General features: G+C 40.1%; 1 protein-coding gene across 1 annotated transcript; it reads left to right on the forward strand.

The window, feature by feature from the left end:
• Positions 1-352: 352 nt before the first annotated feature.
• On the forward strand, positions 353-17,443 carry MAP3K8 (mitogen-activated protein kinase kinase kinase 8). The gene is made up of 8 exons (XM_061468167.1): positions 353-903; positions 1,826-2,186; positions 4,965-5,129; positions 6,616-6,877; positions 9,313-9,419; positions 13,589-13,741; positions 14,327-14,573; positions 16,061-17,443. Exons 2-8 carry the CDS (start codon positions 1,851-1,853, stop codon positions 16,192-16,194), a joined length of 1,404 nt encoding a protein of 467 aa, XP_061324151.1. The 5' UTR covers positions 353-903; positions 1,826-1,850; the 3' UTR covers positions 16,195-17,443.
• Positions 17,444-18,109: the final 666 nt, after the last annotated feature.

Here is an 18,109-nt window from a genome sequence, read left to right on the forward strand (position 1 = left end):
TGCATCTGCTGAGCTGTCCTGTCCTGCCTTTCGAACTCGCAGCACATGGTCTGAGTTTCTTTTCCAAGTCCGATGCGTCATTTTACTTGGTTTTCTTCAACGTTAGAGCTGACGTAAATACTCTAACCCATGAGAAATACGTGCCACAAAGCTTCCACATCCTTGTGGGGAGGGTTAGAAAGATAATAATCGTAACCAGAAACTGTACCTGGGTAACCGGCATTGCTTCATGGCCTCAGGGGACCGAGTTTGCCGTTTGTCCTTGAGATAAATAGGCTATGATTGCTGCTTTTCTTTTCTGTTTTCTTTTTGGTTTCTTTTTGGTTTTGGGTTTGTTTCTTGTTTGGTTGGTTTTGTTTTTGTTTTTTTTTTAATTAGCTTTTTGTATGGTTGTTATCTTTAACCCAAAATAGATGGTTGCAGTGGATTATGAAAAAGGGAAGTGAGAGCTCTCTAAATAGGGCATGATCTGCTTGGCTCTGCTAGAGGAAGAAGAGATCCTTCTCTTCTTTACTGTTAGCAAGCATGAGGCAGGGAGACTAAAACTCAAGACCTAGCCGTGGAAAAAATATTTTTCACTACTACTTGGAAATCTGGATGATGATTCTTTTTTGAGGTGTCATCTTTTTCTGCAGAAAAATCCCCTGTTATCTCAGCCTTGTGATTACTAGTTTTTCTTTCCATGAAGCCTGTGAAGCAAATGATTGTATGAGTGTAAACCAGTCCTTCTGCTTGAACTAGTATGCCATGGTTTTATTTGTTTTGCTTTTTTTAATAGACTGCTACAGAACGCTGTGAAATTGTCATCAGTGGTAAACACAGGTTCAAGAAACATGACAACTTTAGGGATTATATTGAGGTGGTTTTGATGGTTTTGTGTGATGTAACCAGGATAAATACAAGGTAAGTGCTCTAGACATTTACGTGTTGAAAACTATTTATGTAAGTATTTTAATTACTGACCATGCATATGTTTTTAACTTGAATAGAGTAACTCTCTCTGACTTAAAGTAGGAACCTGGGATGGGAAGGGACTTTTTGGGATGTTGAACCCAGTTTCTTGTAGTGAAAATCGACTGCAGCAAAATGGTCAAGATTTATCTTAAGAAGTTATTTTTAGGACTATTAAGGCGGGACAAACTGCTGAAAACTGTTTCAAAAAGTCGTTGCTGTTATAACTCAGTTTCTGACTTTCTTCTGAAACTGGTGAAAGTTTCAGTTCCAGTCTAGTTCTAGATCAGTTTTTGTGAAAAAGATGGATTGCGTATGTCAGGTGGTGATTTACTTGTGCTTTAAGCAATGATATTAACAGCCGCTTGTTACTAGTGGAGTGTTTTTACTCCATGACCTTCTCCCCATTCTGGACACATTACATAAATTGCTCATAAAAACTTGGGGATAAACTAATTGAGTATGTTTGTGTCTCTTTCTGTCATTCATTTCCAAATAATAAATTCATTCATTTGTATTGAGGATGCTACTTCATTTTTGCATATCCAGCAAAATATAACCAGTTTGTGCTCTTTACTGTCCAGTTCCACTAACAAAAAGCTTTATCAACGTAAATTCCAAGAATGAATGACAGGATAGGTTCCCTAATAAATTCTAAATAAGATTTCACTGCCAAAGACTTTTTTTTCCTCCATTTCCTCTTCACGCAGGCTACTAATTACAGGTTTGGGTTTTTTTTAATAATAATTTTAAACCTAACTGTATAATGCTGAATTATCACTTATCACCCTGATCACTTCTTTTCACTCTTACTTTACTAAAACAAATTTAGGTGAAAAGTGTTTTCAGGTTTGTTTCTTTCCTTTTTTTTCAGGAGTGGTTTTGCAAAGTGAACAGTAATGGAGTATATGAGCACGGGTAGTGATAGCAAAGAGGAGATTGACTTGTTGCTAACTAATTTAAATATGTCTGAGGTGATAGACATCATGGAAAACCTTTATCCAGCTGGAGACCTTGCAGTCTATGAAGACAGCTTAATTGCAATGTGTGAAGAAGCAAATCAGAATGAAGAAAGTGCAGAATCTTTACTGTTTTGTGAAAGGGAGGTTTCTTTGATGTCATCTGTCAAATACGGGACTGTGGAAGACCTGCTTGCATTTGCAAATCAGGTGTCTAACACTGCAAAACAATTTAAAGGATGCAGACAGCAAGAATCTGGAATCCTCTTGAATATGGTATGTCTCTTTTCTTTTTATATGAAAATTAGTAGACCTTAGAAGTTTTTAATGAATCTAAACAAAGTTCATCTTCAGTCCTGGGAGTAACAGTCAGGCTGTGGTTCTGTGGGCAGCCCTGGGACTGGAGGGGTTCTCTGAGGACATCAAGTCTAGCCCCTACAGTCTCAGGCAGCTATGAAGAAAGGTCTGTTGTTCAGCAAGTGCCACTCTATGTTGCCTCTTTATATCCCTAGAGAATAGAAAAAATTTCCCAACATGCAGTAAAAAAGCAAAAACCACAACTATGATGGCTTGCAGGTTTGGGAGATGGTAAGGATTTTCCAATGCCTTATGCAGTAAAAAGAGTTGACTATGCAAAACTTCCAAATAAAGTTCTAGGATCTATTTTGGTATACTTACTGAGTTCATTCTAATTGCACAAAATGTAAAATACAACAAAGTAAGGAGAAAAAGCATATAGTATCAACAGTGACTTTCGGAATTACAATATTGCATAATATCACACACTGCGAAATTAAAGTATGAGTGCAATAGTTTGAGAGATGTTAATTTTCCCCCTAAAATGATTTGTGTTCTACAAGCATCTGTAGACATTAGCATCATTGGACTTCTATTTAGAAACAGTTGTGCTGGAAATAATCAGTTATGAAATGGAAGTTTATTCATATATGCTTCTGCTGCTGCTTTATTTTCTTAAGATATTCTGCATCTATAATCTTAAATATCTTGCATGTAATATGTTTTATATGTGAACATTGGTTGCTTGAGGCATACTGATTACTTGGGTGTGAAGTAGCACAGGGTACTGCTTTGTCCCTCTTTGAAGAAAGCATTGCAGTATTGCAAAACCGTCACTTTTAAACTCTGTAACATTGAAAGGACACTTAGTAATATTAAATGTTTCCTATACATAGGATAGACACTGTTCTACGTACTCATGGTTGTTTTTTTTGCATGTTGTTTCTACATGCAATTGGTATGAACCAAGTACAATTAGGTGCACATGATCCCATTAAGCAACTGAGGATTGGAGGCAGGGCATTACCCGTACATGGTTTCCAGCAGGTGCATCTACATTGTAAATATCTACAGCATTTTAGTTAGGATCAGGAGTGTTTCTGTTTGCTTGGTGACCCCCACTGACCCATGGCTCGTGTCGCGAAGTCTTGGAGTGCACAAGCTGGATTTCTTTCAGTTAAAACTAAACTGGTGGATACACTACAGCCACAGATGAGCACTCAATCTGTGAGACCAGGCTAGGGACTAGTCCTAAAAGCCTCCAGGAAATGTGAATGGTGTGCTGGTCACTGCTTTCTTGTTCTGCGAATCCAATCCACTCCATCTGTGTTACTTTCCAGGATAGGTGTAACCCATGTGGATTAGCTGGTCTCAACCCCTTGAAATGCAGAAGCAAGCAGGTGGGATGTACGGATTGCTAGCATCTTTCCCTTGGTTCTGATAAGTAGAGGGGAGGCTCATTCTGTATATCCTAAGCAAAATACTTTTTCTTAAATATACCCCTCTGGCCCAACAGTTAAGAACTTACCCTCCACAAAATTATGAACTTCAAAGAATTAACTCAGTTCATGTAGATACTAGTTACAACTGACAGTTTTGGTAGTCAAGAAGATACTTTCTCAACTGAAAATCGTGAAGATTAAATTGTGTTAAAGCGCAGAAATATTGTGTTACATCTTAAAAAGAAATCTAAACCAAATAATCTACTAATATGCTGTTATCTTAAAAAGAGTAGTTGAAGAGCTGAGTATGTGAGGCCATGTGACAGATGTGAAGTGATAAATATCTTTGATGTGCTTCTACATGTCTTCAAGAATCTTGATAAAGTAGCAGTAAATAGGTTAATCATATTCCCAGATACTGACAATACTCCCTAAATAAATAATCCCTAAATAAATTAGAAGTGTTTTCATAGGAAACGTTACTAGTTCTTTACCTTAGAGAATATTAAGAGGTTGAAGAAATAACATCAAACATAAGGCAGTACTCACATGGCTGTAGTTAGGGAGTTTGGTCTCTCTGTCATGTGCGGAGGGAGGGAGCTGTTTCAGAGGAAGATTTAGAGCAAGATACTGGCTTAGATGCTGTGAGTTGCTCTTGGACCAGCCCTCCTTCCCTTGTTGACAGTACAGAGAACCAAAGCTCCCAACACTACCTACCAAAAGCAGACAGTATGACTCATGCTCCTTTTATTTCAACAACAGTATAAAACTAGGAGAAGGTGGTTGATAAAACTCTGGCAGACTTCTTTACAGACTTCTTTTACTAAACAGTAGAAACTCTGATACAAGATGGAAAATGAAAATGTGCTCCCCTAGCAGTACATGTGATATTAGGAAATGCTGAAACTCTTGCTCACATTGTATAAGATAGCCTGTGAGTAACAGGTATGTGGCATAACAAGTTAGCAGATTACAGGAAGGGCAAACATGTGCAGGTAAATCTAATAACAAGAGGTGGGTAATTTCATTAACCCAGCAGCTGTTGTTGTTGTTTCAAGACAATTAATTGCAACTTACACTTTGTAAGTTAGTCACTGGAGAGAAACATGGATGCTTGGGCTGTGAATGAATGCCACACCTCACATGCTGTTCCCATTTGGTGTTTCTAAATAAAGACTGCTGAACAGATCACATGCATCATGCACATATATGTGTTATATTGTTTTCTTTTCCACTACATGTATAAAATTAATTAGGCTTGAAGTAGTTTTAATTTCATTGTGGGGTTTTTTGTTGTTTTTAATTTAACTCACAGATCACACCCAAGAACGGGCGCTACCAAATTGACTCAGATGTGCTCCTGTTTCCATGGAAGCTAACTTACAGGAACATTGGCTCTGATTTTATTCCTCGGGGAGCTTTTGGGAAGGTGTACTTAGCCCAAGATAGAGAAACCAAGAAACGAATGGCATGCAAACTGGTATGTTAGTTCAGTAGTTTTATCTCTGAGCAAATATTGTATGACATAGTACATACACTATATTTTCAAGCATGTCTGCATCAAATTCCACTGTTAGGCTGATAATCAATTTGGTTTTGTTCCCCTACACAAGGTAGGAAAAATTAATGTTTTAATTTTCTGGCTCTGAGGCTGCAAAAGTTTCTGCATTTTGAAAGTATCTGGAAGTATGTGTAACTGCCACATGGGCTGCAGTGTGGGGGTAGAAGAATTTCTACTAGTCCTACTATACTCACAGTGGTAAAATACCAGCATGAGATCACGTCTCTGCTGAAGGTGATAGCAAAACCCCGTGGCTGCAGAAAGTTTTAGGATCTTGTACTTTAACTGAGGTCCTTAGGCTTAAGTTTCCTTTACTCCAGTGCCATTAATGTCTCTAAGACCTCAGCTTACATGCAGTTCTCATTGTGTTTTGGGTCCTGACTGAGCTTAAGGTTGAGAGATATCTCAAGAAAACTGCTGAGCACCCCCCAATTTTTAAGCAAGCCAGTGTTTTCTTTCAACTTTACCTTTGAACATAGTATTCTGAATTGAGCAGTAAATATTTAGGGCCAGTACGAGTTCATCTGGGACATTACTCTGTATCCCCCAGCATGTGCCTAAACACCTGTATTACTTTTGTGTGTGAAAGAGTTGAGGAGGCAGTTGTGTATGTACTTCCCTTGCAGCCAATGCATCCATATGGGGGCAGATTTAGTTTGCTGCTCCTGTATAACCAACTGCAGAATTAAAGCACCCTAATGTTCCTGAATATACAAAGAGTATTTCTCATTGCAATTAAAAATATTAGCATTCTATTTGGTTCACAACCACAGGGTTGAGGGAAAGAAAATAAAAAGAGCGGTAGCAGCCCTTCTGCTTATAAGTAAACACGGCTTTTATTGTGTTAGCAATCTGCTGTTGGTAAAGAAATATTGTGCTGCTGGGTGCTTGCTTTCAAGCAGGTTTCATAAAGCCATAAATCAGTGCTGATAAGGATTGAATCAAGGTCAGGAAAGTCCTGAGTATGGTTAGTCTGTAGACTGTGCTGGATGCTGCAAGCACTGATTCACGGGTCACATATATAGCTCTGGTAAAGCAGATGAGACAGCACAAAGCTAATGGAAAAAGCAGAGGGATTTTTTATCTCTTTCACCAGGAAGTTTGCATAGAGCTTTTGCATAACCACCAGATTTTGACGGGAATAACTCTTGCTACACTGCTTTTTCTGGAAGATTGCACTTTTTATTTGGGCGTGATTCCAAAAAACTCTCTCAACTTTAAACAGGATGTATCTCAAGTGGAAAGGAAGAACAGGTCACAGGATCAAAATAAAGTTCTGTATTTTAGCAAATGGATGGAAGTGCTTTGCTTCCTTCTTCCATTTTAATCTGTAGGATAACTAGTGTTAAGTATGGATAACGTGCTTATTGAGTTCGTTTTGTCTGGCTTTGTTTCAATGTCCTAGGTCCCAGTGGAACAGTTCAAACCCTCGGATGTTGAAATACAGGCATGTTTCCGTCATGAAAACATTGCTGAATTATACGGTGCTATTTTGTGGGATGAGACGATCCATCTCTTTATGGAAGCTGGAGAGGGAGGATCTGTCATGGAAAAGCTGGAGAGTTGTGGTCCTATGAGAGAATTTGAAATCATTTGGGTGACAAAGCATATTCTGAAAGGACTTGACTTTCTCCACTCCAAGAGGATTATCCACCATGATATCAAACGTATGTGTGTTCTTTGGGGTGCTTTCTGGTCTAGGCTGGGCTCGGACTGTGGTGGAGAGCCTGGGACTGAGCTGGAGCACGTATCCTTGTATCTCTGGGAGGATTCTGGACATAATTGTTTTTTACACTATTTATTAATTCAGTGCAGGGGAGAGCATGGCTCGAAAGTCATAGTTCCTTTGCCTTTCTTTTCTGAAACTCAATTTGAAATAAAAACCTAATGAAAATGAACAAAATTATTAACCTGTATTAAGCCAGAAGTTTCCCTCTTTTCATGTAAATTCATCCTGACTGTTTCCATGCATGCCTTCCACTTGCACCATTTTTTAGGTTTTATGTTTCTGCATGAAACATAACTTTTCTTCAGTTTGAGGCACTTTGGAGCTAAATACATAATTTGTACTGTCATTGTCTTTTGACAGTTGCTGCAAATTTTAGTACATTTACTTTTAAAAAGCTCTGGGTATTACCAATTGATATTGATACTAAACCTAAATTAAATACATTAATTGCTTTAAAATTTTAATGTATTACATTTGATATGACATACTTTTTCTCCCAGCTCCACCTCCCCCTGCACACAGATAAATTCTGCCTTTTTAGTAACAGTGTTTCTAACGAAGATTTATCTCTTCTGAGTTAATTTTTGCTAAACTTGAGGGTTTAAAATAGAAATACTCAAACTGAACTGTTACAATAAATAGTTGTCAGAACATGATTATCAGGAATTGCTAAATTTTTGGCTCCGTTTTGTTGTTTGGTTTTTTTAATTAATGTAGGTCAGTTCTTTTGATGTAAGTCTTTGAGATTCTGACAACTATAAAATTGCTTAATTTTTCCATTAGTTGTGCTTGCTTTCTTGTAGTAAGAGTCTTTTTTATGGGTGTATTGTAATTGTCAGTAACAATGACATTAATTAAAAGGTTTAAAAAACAAACCAGCAAAACCCCAACCCACTACATCTAAATAGTGTAGAGGAGAACCAGCCTGTTCTTAAACATGGTGGATGTGTGTTCCACTTTTTTTCAGCCTTTTTCTTCTTTACTATCTGGTGAGATGTCCTCTGCTCAAGGGTTTTCCCTCAACATGCAAAATCAATAGGAAAGGCTGTTTCCCAAACATCTCTTATCTATTCCTTACTTCATCAGCTGCTACTATGGAGTCTCTGTCCTGCTGACGCAGGAGGAGGTAGGGATTTTACTGAGAGAAAGATTGCGCTGAAGGAAGGGGAGGATAATTTTCTGTTGGCTCTTAGTGGCAGTTCAGTGCTGACACTTATGTTAACCCTTGGCTGGAAAACACTTAAATCACGAGGGTGTTTGATGGGGAAAACTTCAGTCCAAAACCAGCCAAAGCTTGGGCTGGGAACAGTGCCAAACAGGCAGCAGAGTTTGCTGTGCTGTGGCAGTGTGGCCCTCTGTCTTATCCTTTATGTGGTGTTTAAAATCCTTATCTTCAAAGGTATCCCTAAAATTACATATTTATTTATGCAGTTTTGTAGCACTGGTAACGAGGCAGCTATGTGAAGGATTGCTTCAGGTACTGCTGAAATCAAGCCTGCATCTTTCCACTGGATGGTGTGTGGATGCTGTCAAGGTGGAAAATGACCCACAGCTTCTGGGAGAAAATGTGTTTCTGTTGTTTAACTTGGAGACTTCACTTGTCCACTTCTTCTGAAACAGCAAACAAGAATTTTTCAAGGCTTATGCAGAGCACTACCTTCATAAATATTTGATCAGAAATACAACTTCAAAGAAGGCCTCTGAGTACAAAGTTGTGCCTTAGGCAGAGTTTTATGAAGGAAAGTGAATTAAGCACCTAGATGCTGCAGCAATTCAGTGGGAGTTCGGAACTGTCCCTCTTGTTTTACTCTTGCAGCCATAGTCTGTCCTCTGTCATCACACTGAGCTGCTCTCACTGACTGCAGTGCAAGAGACTGGTGTGGCTGCTGTAGAGGGGCCTTTGTTACTCTCTACTTCTGTCTTCATTTAAATCGTTAGTGTTAGAGAAACGTCTTGGTGATCAACAGTTATGTTGTTTATAGCCAGAGCTGCACAGCATGCTCTCTACCTTGAAGAACATTAAACATCTTCAGAGCAAGTCTTGTGCTGAGGGGCCTACCTGTCTTCCACCTTTGTTCTTACCTTAGCCATTTTCTCTCTCTTTCTCTCTCTTTTTAATAGCTAGGAAAATGACCGAACATTGATTATGCTTTTACATAAACCAGTCCAGTTTGTTTTAAAGATACAATTTAAAATTGGACCCAATCACTAACAGACTGGTTTTAGCTAGGAGAAGGACTGTCGGTTATAGAGATAGGTTGTGCTAATCTCTCTTTTCAGGCCAACATCCAAGTGAAACAGGCATATTGTAAAGTAAATGTGGAACATGCTAGAAACTTAAATATTGACTTTTTTTTTTAAATTTTCTTTTAGCAAGCAACATTGTCTTTATGTCAACTAAGGCTGTTTTGGTGGATTTTGGCCTAAGTGTTCAAATGACTGAAGACATTTACTATCCCAAAGACCTCAGAGGAACAGAGGTAAGGAGCTGGTGGAACAAAAGCCGTTCTGCTGTATTACTCCCACTGTTGTGATGCTTGGGCTCAAATTTGGAGCTTGGGCAAAATAGTTTTATAATAAATTTACCAAAAAGTTACAAACAAACACTAATGTAATCCTAATTATATTTTTATTTTCAACTTGCTGAATGGAGAATCTGGTGTTACACTTGAAAAGCCATGTCACCTTCACTGCAGTCCCATTCGTTAGTGATTATTAAATCAAGTCAAATTGAGACTGGGGGTCACTGAAGTCAAAAGAACAGTACCCTGAGGAGAGTTGCTTGTAGTGGATCAGCTGCTGGTCAGAGACACTTCAAACAGGAATTTATTCTTTCCTCTAGCAAGGATTTCTTTGGAGATATGGACTGGGGTGGCCTGCTCAACACAGTATTATGACTCCTTCTTTGAAACCACAGAAACTACAGACCTCTGGATTTCATCCCTTAGCATTTCTAAGCTCCGTTCCCTATCTAAATGTAACCCTCTTGTTCTTCAGGGGTTATGTATGGCATGGCTGATGATTATCTGGTAAACTTGCTTAGGCATTACATTGATGAAGGTGGGGCAATTTTAAATGTTCTCAATGACTTTGATGCTGAACATGCACAGAGGTCCCTCATGCTACTTGAGCTGCAGTCATGTCAAGGTGTTCCCAGGGTTGAAGCTTTAAGCAAACAACCAAGCAGCAACAATTAACTTGGATAGCTGTTGCAGATGTGGCTTTGCATGCTCTCCCTTGCCTGAGGAGTTTGTTTACATGAAATGTTGGTGCCTACCACTCAGATAGTCTTCCACAGCATAGGCATGTGTTTAGAGGAGATACTTGTATAACTGATGAAGCACATTTCACTCCTTGGAAGGGTGGGATAAACCAGGATTTCACAGAATGTCAGGCTTATTTTTTTCAATATTTGGGAAAATACTTGAACATTTGTTTTCACTGTTTTTCTGTCCAGGGGAGTTAAGAGCTTAAAATGCTTACTGTACTGGAGGCAACATACTTTCAGGCATTTAATATATGTGCTTCATGGGGTTTTATTTTGGTTTGGGTGGGGTTTTTTGTTTGTTTAAGGGGGTTTTGTGTGCTGTTAAGAATAAGAAAAACGGTGGAAATGAGTTGGAAGCCCTGGTAGGGTATTTCCCAAGGACAGAGATGTATATAAACAGGAAATATCCAGGTTTGTGGAGTGGGCTGCTGATGATCCACTCCTGTCTGTTGGAGGACAGGCCAAGTTCACGTTGGTAAGAACAGCTGTGAAAAACACTTAGTTCTTCATTTAGTAGGAAGAAAATTATTCTGTATTGTTGAGCACATGCACTCATGCCTTCAGAACTGAGCAGGTAATCCTCACGACCCTGAAACATAGTGGTGCTTGGTGTTTGCTGTCTCAGGGGAGAGGTGTTCATTCCTCAGAGCCAGCAATCCTGCCAGCTGCTGCAGCATCACAGGCCAGAGTAAGGTTTCAGAAAGAGTGATGGGAAAGGAGTATTTCAAATACCACAGGCTCACAGGAATGTGAAGAATGCTAATCTAAAGGTTTTCACAGGCTTCCTCCTAGGCATCTTCCTCTCCCCATTGCCTGTGTTCAGCTTAGTGGAGTGCCTAATCCAGTCACCTACAAACATCCTCTTTGTAGTCTGATAACACTGATTTTTTTCAAAGTAAGATCTTGACTCTCCAAAGTCTTCTTGAGTTTTTCACCCTCTGTTATGCAGCCTTAAGAAGTGTTGCAGTTGTCCAGGAGTGCTGTGCCTGCATGTAGTTGTGCAACCCCTTGCTAGGGCTCCATTACTGCCATGCAGCATCATGCCCATGAACTGGCTGGTTTCACTTAGGTCTGGTACCGGCAGGGACTTGTGTCCACAAAGGAAGTGGCAGTTGGAGTTATCTTTCTCCTGTGCATATTTTCCTCTGGGGGTTTAGGATTTTTATTTGCTTCTATATAGCATGGAAGGTCTGAATGTAGTGAATCTTCTTTGTGTTTATTAAAATGAATTGTTGAAATTCTGGACAGAATGACTGAAAGATATTTTGTTTGGTTGGTCTAGAGTGACAAACCTGGGCTTCATGAACAGTGTGTGTACAAGGCATGCAGCACAATGTACCATGGTTGTGATGAAATTGCTCTGCAGGAAATAGTTTTTCTAGGCATTTGCTACACTTTCTGCTATGCTTCTGTTTCTTTGTTTAAATATCACATAAGCTTATGTTAAAACATAAGCTTCAGTTACAACTATTTGAGGGGACGAAAAAGTTGCCTGCTAAGCTTTGTTGAATGTGGAAGGTGTGGTTCATTTGCAGGAATGCTAAACTAGCGTGAAGTGGAGGGCTGGTTTTTAGCTGGGTTGTGTCTCTGGTCTGACTGGCAAACAAGTGCCAGCCCAGCAGTAGGAAGGAGTTAGAATGGGAAGGTATCCAGAGCTTGGGCTGCCTACCTTGGTTGACAACAGTCTTAGGCCAGCTTAAATCAGTCTGAAATCACAGCTTTGGTGCACATCTCATTTTTGCTTTTTGTCCCTGTGCAATCAAGGTGCATCTTGAGCATTTTTACACTGACTGTAACTGCAGACAGGTTCTTGTTTCAGCATCCTCTTTTCTTCAAGAAAGCAGCTGCTTTTTGTTTATATAGATTTCACTCAAGTAGCACTTTATTTGCTGATGGCTGTACAAGAAGAGAAATTCTGTTATTTGCTCCTTATGAGACTTAAAGGTGGCAAGTGCAGATATACTTATTCTGTTTTAGGCCTGAGGAAAGCAATGGATAGGAATAAGTAGCAGCTGTAGGTCCCTGCTGAACCTTTGCACACACTTTCAGTCAGAAGCTCTCTTTGCAGATAATGGTACGTGATTTACTGGGAAATATTCCTTGGAATTTGCATGAGCCCTACAGCCATCCTCTGTAGTAATAAGTAGTCGAACCGTGTGGTGGTGACTTAACTTCCTGCTCTTATGTCAGTTAATGGCTTTTAACCTGATTCTTTGTGCCATGATGACTTGAACTAATTAAAAGTTCTGTTTGGCTCCTTTAGAGGGAAACTGGGTGAGGGAAAAGTAGAAACCAGAAGCAAATAGGACGGCTTGCTAACCTAGTGTGTTGTGGGCTGTGCCCATGTTGCATTGAAACCTACTTACTCCCTCGGTGGTGGCAGAGTGGTGTGGGCAGCTCCTGCCAGCCAAGGGGTGTGCCTTCTGCATCCTGCCTGTCTGGTTCTAATCCAGCTACACTCTGAGCTTTCTGGAGCTGGCAGGAGCTTCCCAACAGATCCTTCTACAGGGTCTTGACAAATCCTAACATTTCAGTGCAATGTTTGGATGGAAACTGTATTTTGGTTTAGACAAGATCAGAATTTTTGGTTTGAAAAAAAGAAAAAAAAGGATGGAAGAGGGATGCTTGCTTTAATAGCTGCTCTGGGAGTCACCTGGTGGAAAGGGCATGCAGCAGGACTTAACAGACCTAGCTTTTCATTTTAATGTGTAGCCTTAGACCTGGCTTTTTTCTCACCATCCCATTTCTTAGGGTAATGGCCCAACATGCAGGTTATTGGCTAAGGGGTGGAGAGGAGAAGAGAAGACTAAGGAAGAAAGAAAGGTATACATCTGTCAGTTCTGCTCAGACGTGCTGTGTAGTACCCAGTGTAACAGGGATTTGAGATGTGGACTTCTGCGCCCAGCTAGGTGGCTAGCAGTGGGGGTCACCCTTCCTTTTTAGCCTAGTACATATCCATGTTGTTCAAGCAGAATGGAGCAGTCCCAGCAGAGACCCACAAAACAAAACTGACAATTCAGGCACCTCCTTTTGCTGTGGAGTGATGAGGTTCCTGCTACTCCACTGAATGAAGCAGAGCCATGGCTTGAATCTCAATCTCTCACAGCTCAGCTAAGCCCCATAGCCACTGAGCTGTGGCCTGTCTGGGGAGGGCAAACCAGGGAGTTTGTCCAGGTGCCAGACCACAAAATCTCTGTGGTTGTAGTAATGTGCAGAGCAGAAAACTCTTACTCCTCAGATGGTGCTTCATCTTTAGGCTGCAGGCACTACTGGGATGCACCCCTTCAGGGGGGAGTTTCCTGGATCACAAAATATCACGGTTTGTCTTTGCTTGTTGTTTTACCCTATCAATTAATCTTTTCTTTTGACTGTTCTTCACAGATCTACATGAGCCCTGAAGTTATCCTTTGCAGAGGCCACACAACAAAAGCGGACATCTACAGCATGGGAGCTACCATTATTCATATGCAAACTGGCATCCCACCCTGGGTGAACAGATATCCTCGTTCTGCATATCCATCTTACCTCTATATTGTAAGTGTCCTTAGCGAAGCCATAGCTTGGTTTCAGTTTTCTGTACTCTTGTTGGTAAAGCTCCAGTCATATAAAAACTGTCAGAGAGATGATATCATCCTTTTTTTGCTTCATGGGAGGGAGTGAAGAAATGGGTTTTGATCATTTAGGGGAAGACAGAGGCTGAGTTGGTTTGAATCACAACATACAGCTTTGGGTTTACTGCAAGAACAGGGTTAGTGCAACCCTTGATTGAAACAAGCCCACTGTGTTCTACTTGCTTAGAAGGTGCAGATAAAAACTGACAGATTTGCTTCTCTGGTTCTTCCAGTGTGGTACAGAAACCTGGTGAATTTGCCTTGCATGGGATTTTAGGCTTGCTTGGAGTTGCTTTGAGTTTTTAGATTTATGATAAAATCTGATTTTGAAAAAGTGGATTTTGTGCACTTCCATGTTCTGTTCTAATTGATCAGTGCAACTTAGGGAGGTGATGAGTAGCTGTAAGCAGGGAATTCCCAGGCTGCTCATGTGGTTATCTGTGACTTCCTCTTTCATTGTTTTTGGAATAACTGTTTCAGTGGTCTTCTTTTTTTTTTGCCCCAACAGATACACAAGCAAGCCCCCCCTTTAGAGGACATTGCTGAAGACTGCAGCACTGCCATGAGGTTGATGCTAGAAGCAGCTCTAGAAAGGAATCCTAATCACAGGCTGTCTGCAGCAGACTTACTGAAGCACGAAGCTTTACACCCACCCCCAGAAGAACAGCCGCGGTGCCAGAGTCTGGACTCGGCATTGTTTGAACGAAAAAGACTACTTGCAAGGAAGGAGCTGCAGTTGCCAGAAAACATTACAGGTAATGATATTGGGCTTACTTAGCTTGTGCTTTGTAGATTTTGTGTCAAAACTTGATTTGAGTGAATGTTTAGAAACAAACGAAACTCCAAAAGCTTCTGGAAAGAGACAAATAAAAATCCCAATCAGATGAGATCAGATCCAGAGCTTATTAAGTGTTATGTAAAACACCCATTGACTTCAACAGAGGAAGAACTTAGCCTGAATTCTGCAGCTCCGGAAGGGCTGGCTCATTAAAAACCCTGGCAGTCATTCAGGGCACTTCGGGAATTGAAGGTTGTTGTGCCAAATTGCCTTAATTTGCCACAGTACTAGAGATGTTTTATTGATAATAGCGATTTGTTAACAACAACAAAAGGTCCAACAACCACCATCAGGACCAAATCCAACACTTTTTACCTCCTTACAGAAAAAGGCACATGTAAAACCCTAACTGTAATGTTGCTGAGTGTCAGTAGTACAAGCTCTTTGTTTTAAAAGACAAAAATGACTGTAGGCTAGAACATGGTTCGCCTTATGCATTAATAAGTGCTTTATGAAGGATAAGACATGAGTCAGTTAAGAAACTCAGTGTGTCCTTAGATAATATCAAGCCCAAGGGATATTTAGTGCCAGTAACCTGCTAACAGACTTCAAAAATGCTTTTCTTGCTTATAAATACACTAGGAGGGTCCTGACAAAAGGCATTTAAAAACTGACCCCAGACAAGTGGTTTATTTGATTGTGATTTGATTTGAAAAGATACTTGTGTGAAGTTTCGAGTGCCATAATGCATAAGTGTTGCAACAAATCCACTTAACATTTAAATCGATCACAGCCTTTGCATCTAGAATGGCATTGCTCCTTCTGAATTTTGCCTTGTGGGTGCATAATCCTTTGACTGTCTCAGGCCATCTGAATTAATTCTTTTGAAGATGAAAGAATATTTGACCATTAAACTGGAACTTTAGATGCCTGAGATTCCAGAACACTCATTATACGAGTATTTAGGGGAGTTCTGCTGTTGCAAACCAGGTCTGGTTTCTTCAGACCTTGATTTAAAAGAAAAAGAAAATAATCCGAGACTGATGGGTCCTATATTCTGTATCATCACATGCAGAGAGGATGTCATCTGTTTAGAGGAAAATTGCCCTGTAGTGAAGGGGAATTCTCAGCTGGCAGAAAGTTAGCAGTTTTTTCCCTCCACCAAGCTCTTCTTTAGAACTATTGCTCAGAGGAGAAGGAAGCTCTGAATAGCTGTCCCAGCTGATGGAGTTGGTTTTTTAAATAGTTGAACACACTTGCTCTCTTCAGTAGCAAACTGCTTACCTTTCTTTGGCCTAGAGCTGTGGGTTGATTTGTTATCTTTTATTTTATTTTATATGAGGTTTATGCCATGTTGTCCTTAAAATGAAGCTTTTTAAGCCAATGTAATATCTACAGCCATGAAATTGAACTAATGTAGCTTATTTGTGCAATAATAGCATCCTTCATCTCTTTTGTTTTCAGATTCCTCGTTGTGTACCGGGAGCATGGAAGAGTCGGACCTGCTAAAGAGGCAAAGATCACTCTACATAGATCTTGGAGCTCTAGCTGGTTACTTCAATATTGTTAGGGGACCACCAGCCTTGGAATACGACTGACCCAGGAACATTTTATATTGGCAGGTCAGAAATGGACCTCTACCTCTTAAAACTTGATTTTAAGACTTGATTTTCAAATTTGTACATAAAAATATTGCCATTGTAGGCTGTCAAATGTGAATAGTGTTTAATTGCACAGATTATTAAGCTAAACCCTTAGGGGCTCTGATAAGCTGATCCCAAGCATTTATGCATCTGCTGGTTGACCAACAAGAAGATGGCAAAAAGAACACTGCTGGGAACATCTTCGTCTGGGATATCTTCTTGTGCTGTGACTCGCACTTTCATAAAACTTACAATATATGCTTGCAAATACTGCCATGGAAAGATAGTAACAATTGAGCACGTGGGATGTAAGATTCAGTCTCTCTGAGCTGTCCTTAGAGAACCTTCCAAAAGAAAAAAAAAGTCCATGATGTAACCAGTCAAAGAGTGGTTCAGTCTTGTTCTGTCTTTGAGACTGGGCCGGTCTCTGGTCATGCTTAGTGGAAATCAGGGCCTCCTTTATGCTGAACTAATTTCTGTCATATATCTCTGGAGCCAAAATGTCACTTGGTTACTGATGTGTTTTGACTTTGCATCTTCCCTGGGCTGTTGGAGCTAAACAGGGTGTTGTCCCCCTCTTTATGGGTGGAGGGAATTCTGTAGTGGTTAGTTTTGGGAATAGCACAGCAAGCTTGCCCTGACAAAGCACAACAGCGACTCAACCCAATTTCTATGTTACAGGTACTGCAAGGATATCCTGGGTAGTTCTCAAAGGTAGATCGAATGTTATTCCATATTGGTAACAGTGGGCAGGCTCCGGACTCTTGCTTTTTAATACTTTAAAATTGTACACGTGTATAACTGCTGAGTGCTATGGTTTGGAAAGCATGTCACTAGTGACAGGCTGTGTTCATGTTCCTATGGAAATGGAATTATATTGTTGTTGCTGTGCCTCGTGCATTTGAAACACGATGTTTTGGATAATAGTAAAACTATGTAAACTGCATAGTTCTGTACATCCCATGGGATGAGAACGTAAACTTTTATAAAACTCTCTTTGATGCTTAGGATGACTCTTTATAAGCATTTGTGTTAAAATGGCATACTATGTATGTTGTACACTGAATCTTTTCTGAAGCACAGTCTCTTTTTCGTATGTTTATTATTTAATGCGGCTCCTTTCTAACACATGATCTTAAAGAGATAATTTCTAGTTTGATACTGATATGGTCAAAGGAATAAATCTAGCCTAGTGCCTTGAGAAGTGGTGACTCTTCTTTCATCTATGAAAACAGCATGGGGCTGTGACTGTTTATTCCAGCCTCCCCTTCTGTGGCTCAGGTACACTGCATGCATTGTTCCACATACTGAGGAGTTACATGAAGGTCAGTGTTGATGGATTTTGGACTTTGGTGACAGGTAAGTGTTTCTGAGGTCTCTTTCTCAGACCTCAACACTCCTTCTGGACCACCTGGATGTTGACCAGTGGTTGTGTGCATGCAGCACTTCAGTGCTGATGTTAATTGCTGCAAAAAAATCCTGCTGGGAATAACCTACGTGCTCCAGTACTTTGTACAAAATCTCTAGATAACTAGCTACTCTGAGGAGAGCTGTGTAGGGAACCCTCTTTGTACTGGCTGTAGTGATCAGGATATTTGGGGATCAGACTTTTAGTGTAGCTGACTGAAAGAAAACATGACCAAATGGTATGGATGCTCACCTTTGCCCTGAGAGATCTGGGTTCAATCTTCTGATGTTTTGCTGATGGCTTTTGATCTTTAATGAGATTGTAGAATTAGTGAGATGCAGCATTTCAGGTAACTGGAGATGGGTTTAAAATCTCTTCCCCAGTTTCCCTTCTATAAAATGAAGTTGATAATCCCCACCATATAGTGGCTGGATGTTATCCAGATACTTATCAAGTGCCTAA

Source organism: Pezoporus flaviventris, unplaced genomic scaffold, assembly GCF_033815535.1.
Source record: "Pezoporus flaviventris isolate CSIRO_AGI_PZ_B2104156 unplaced genomic scaffold, CSIRO_AGI_Pfla_v1 ptg000047l, whole genome shotgun sequence".
NCBI lineage: Eukaryota > Metazoa > Chordata > Aves > Psittaciformes > Psittacidae > Pezoporus > Pezoporus flaviventris.

Excerpts from the sequence above, each read along its gene's own strand:
- MAP3K8 (XM_061468167.1), top strand. The coding sequence starts at position 1,851 with ATGGAGTATATGAGCACGGGTAGTGATAGCAAAGAGGAGATTGACTTG. Across the intron at positions 2,187-4,964 it reads CTGGAATCCTCTTGAATATG|ATCACACCCAAGAACGGGCG; the intron begins GTATGTCTCTTT and ends TTTAACTCACAG. Across the intron at positions 13,742-14,326 it reads ATCCATCTTACCTCTATATT|ATACACAAGCAAGCCCCCCC; the intron begins GTAAGTGTCCTT and ends TTGCCCCAACAG.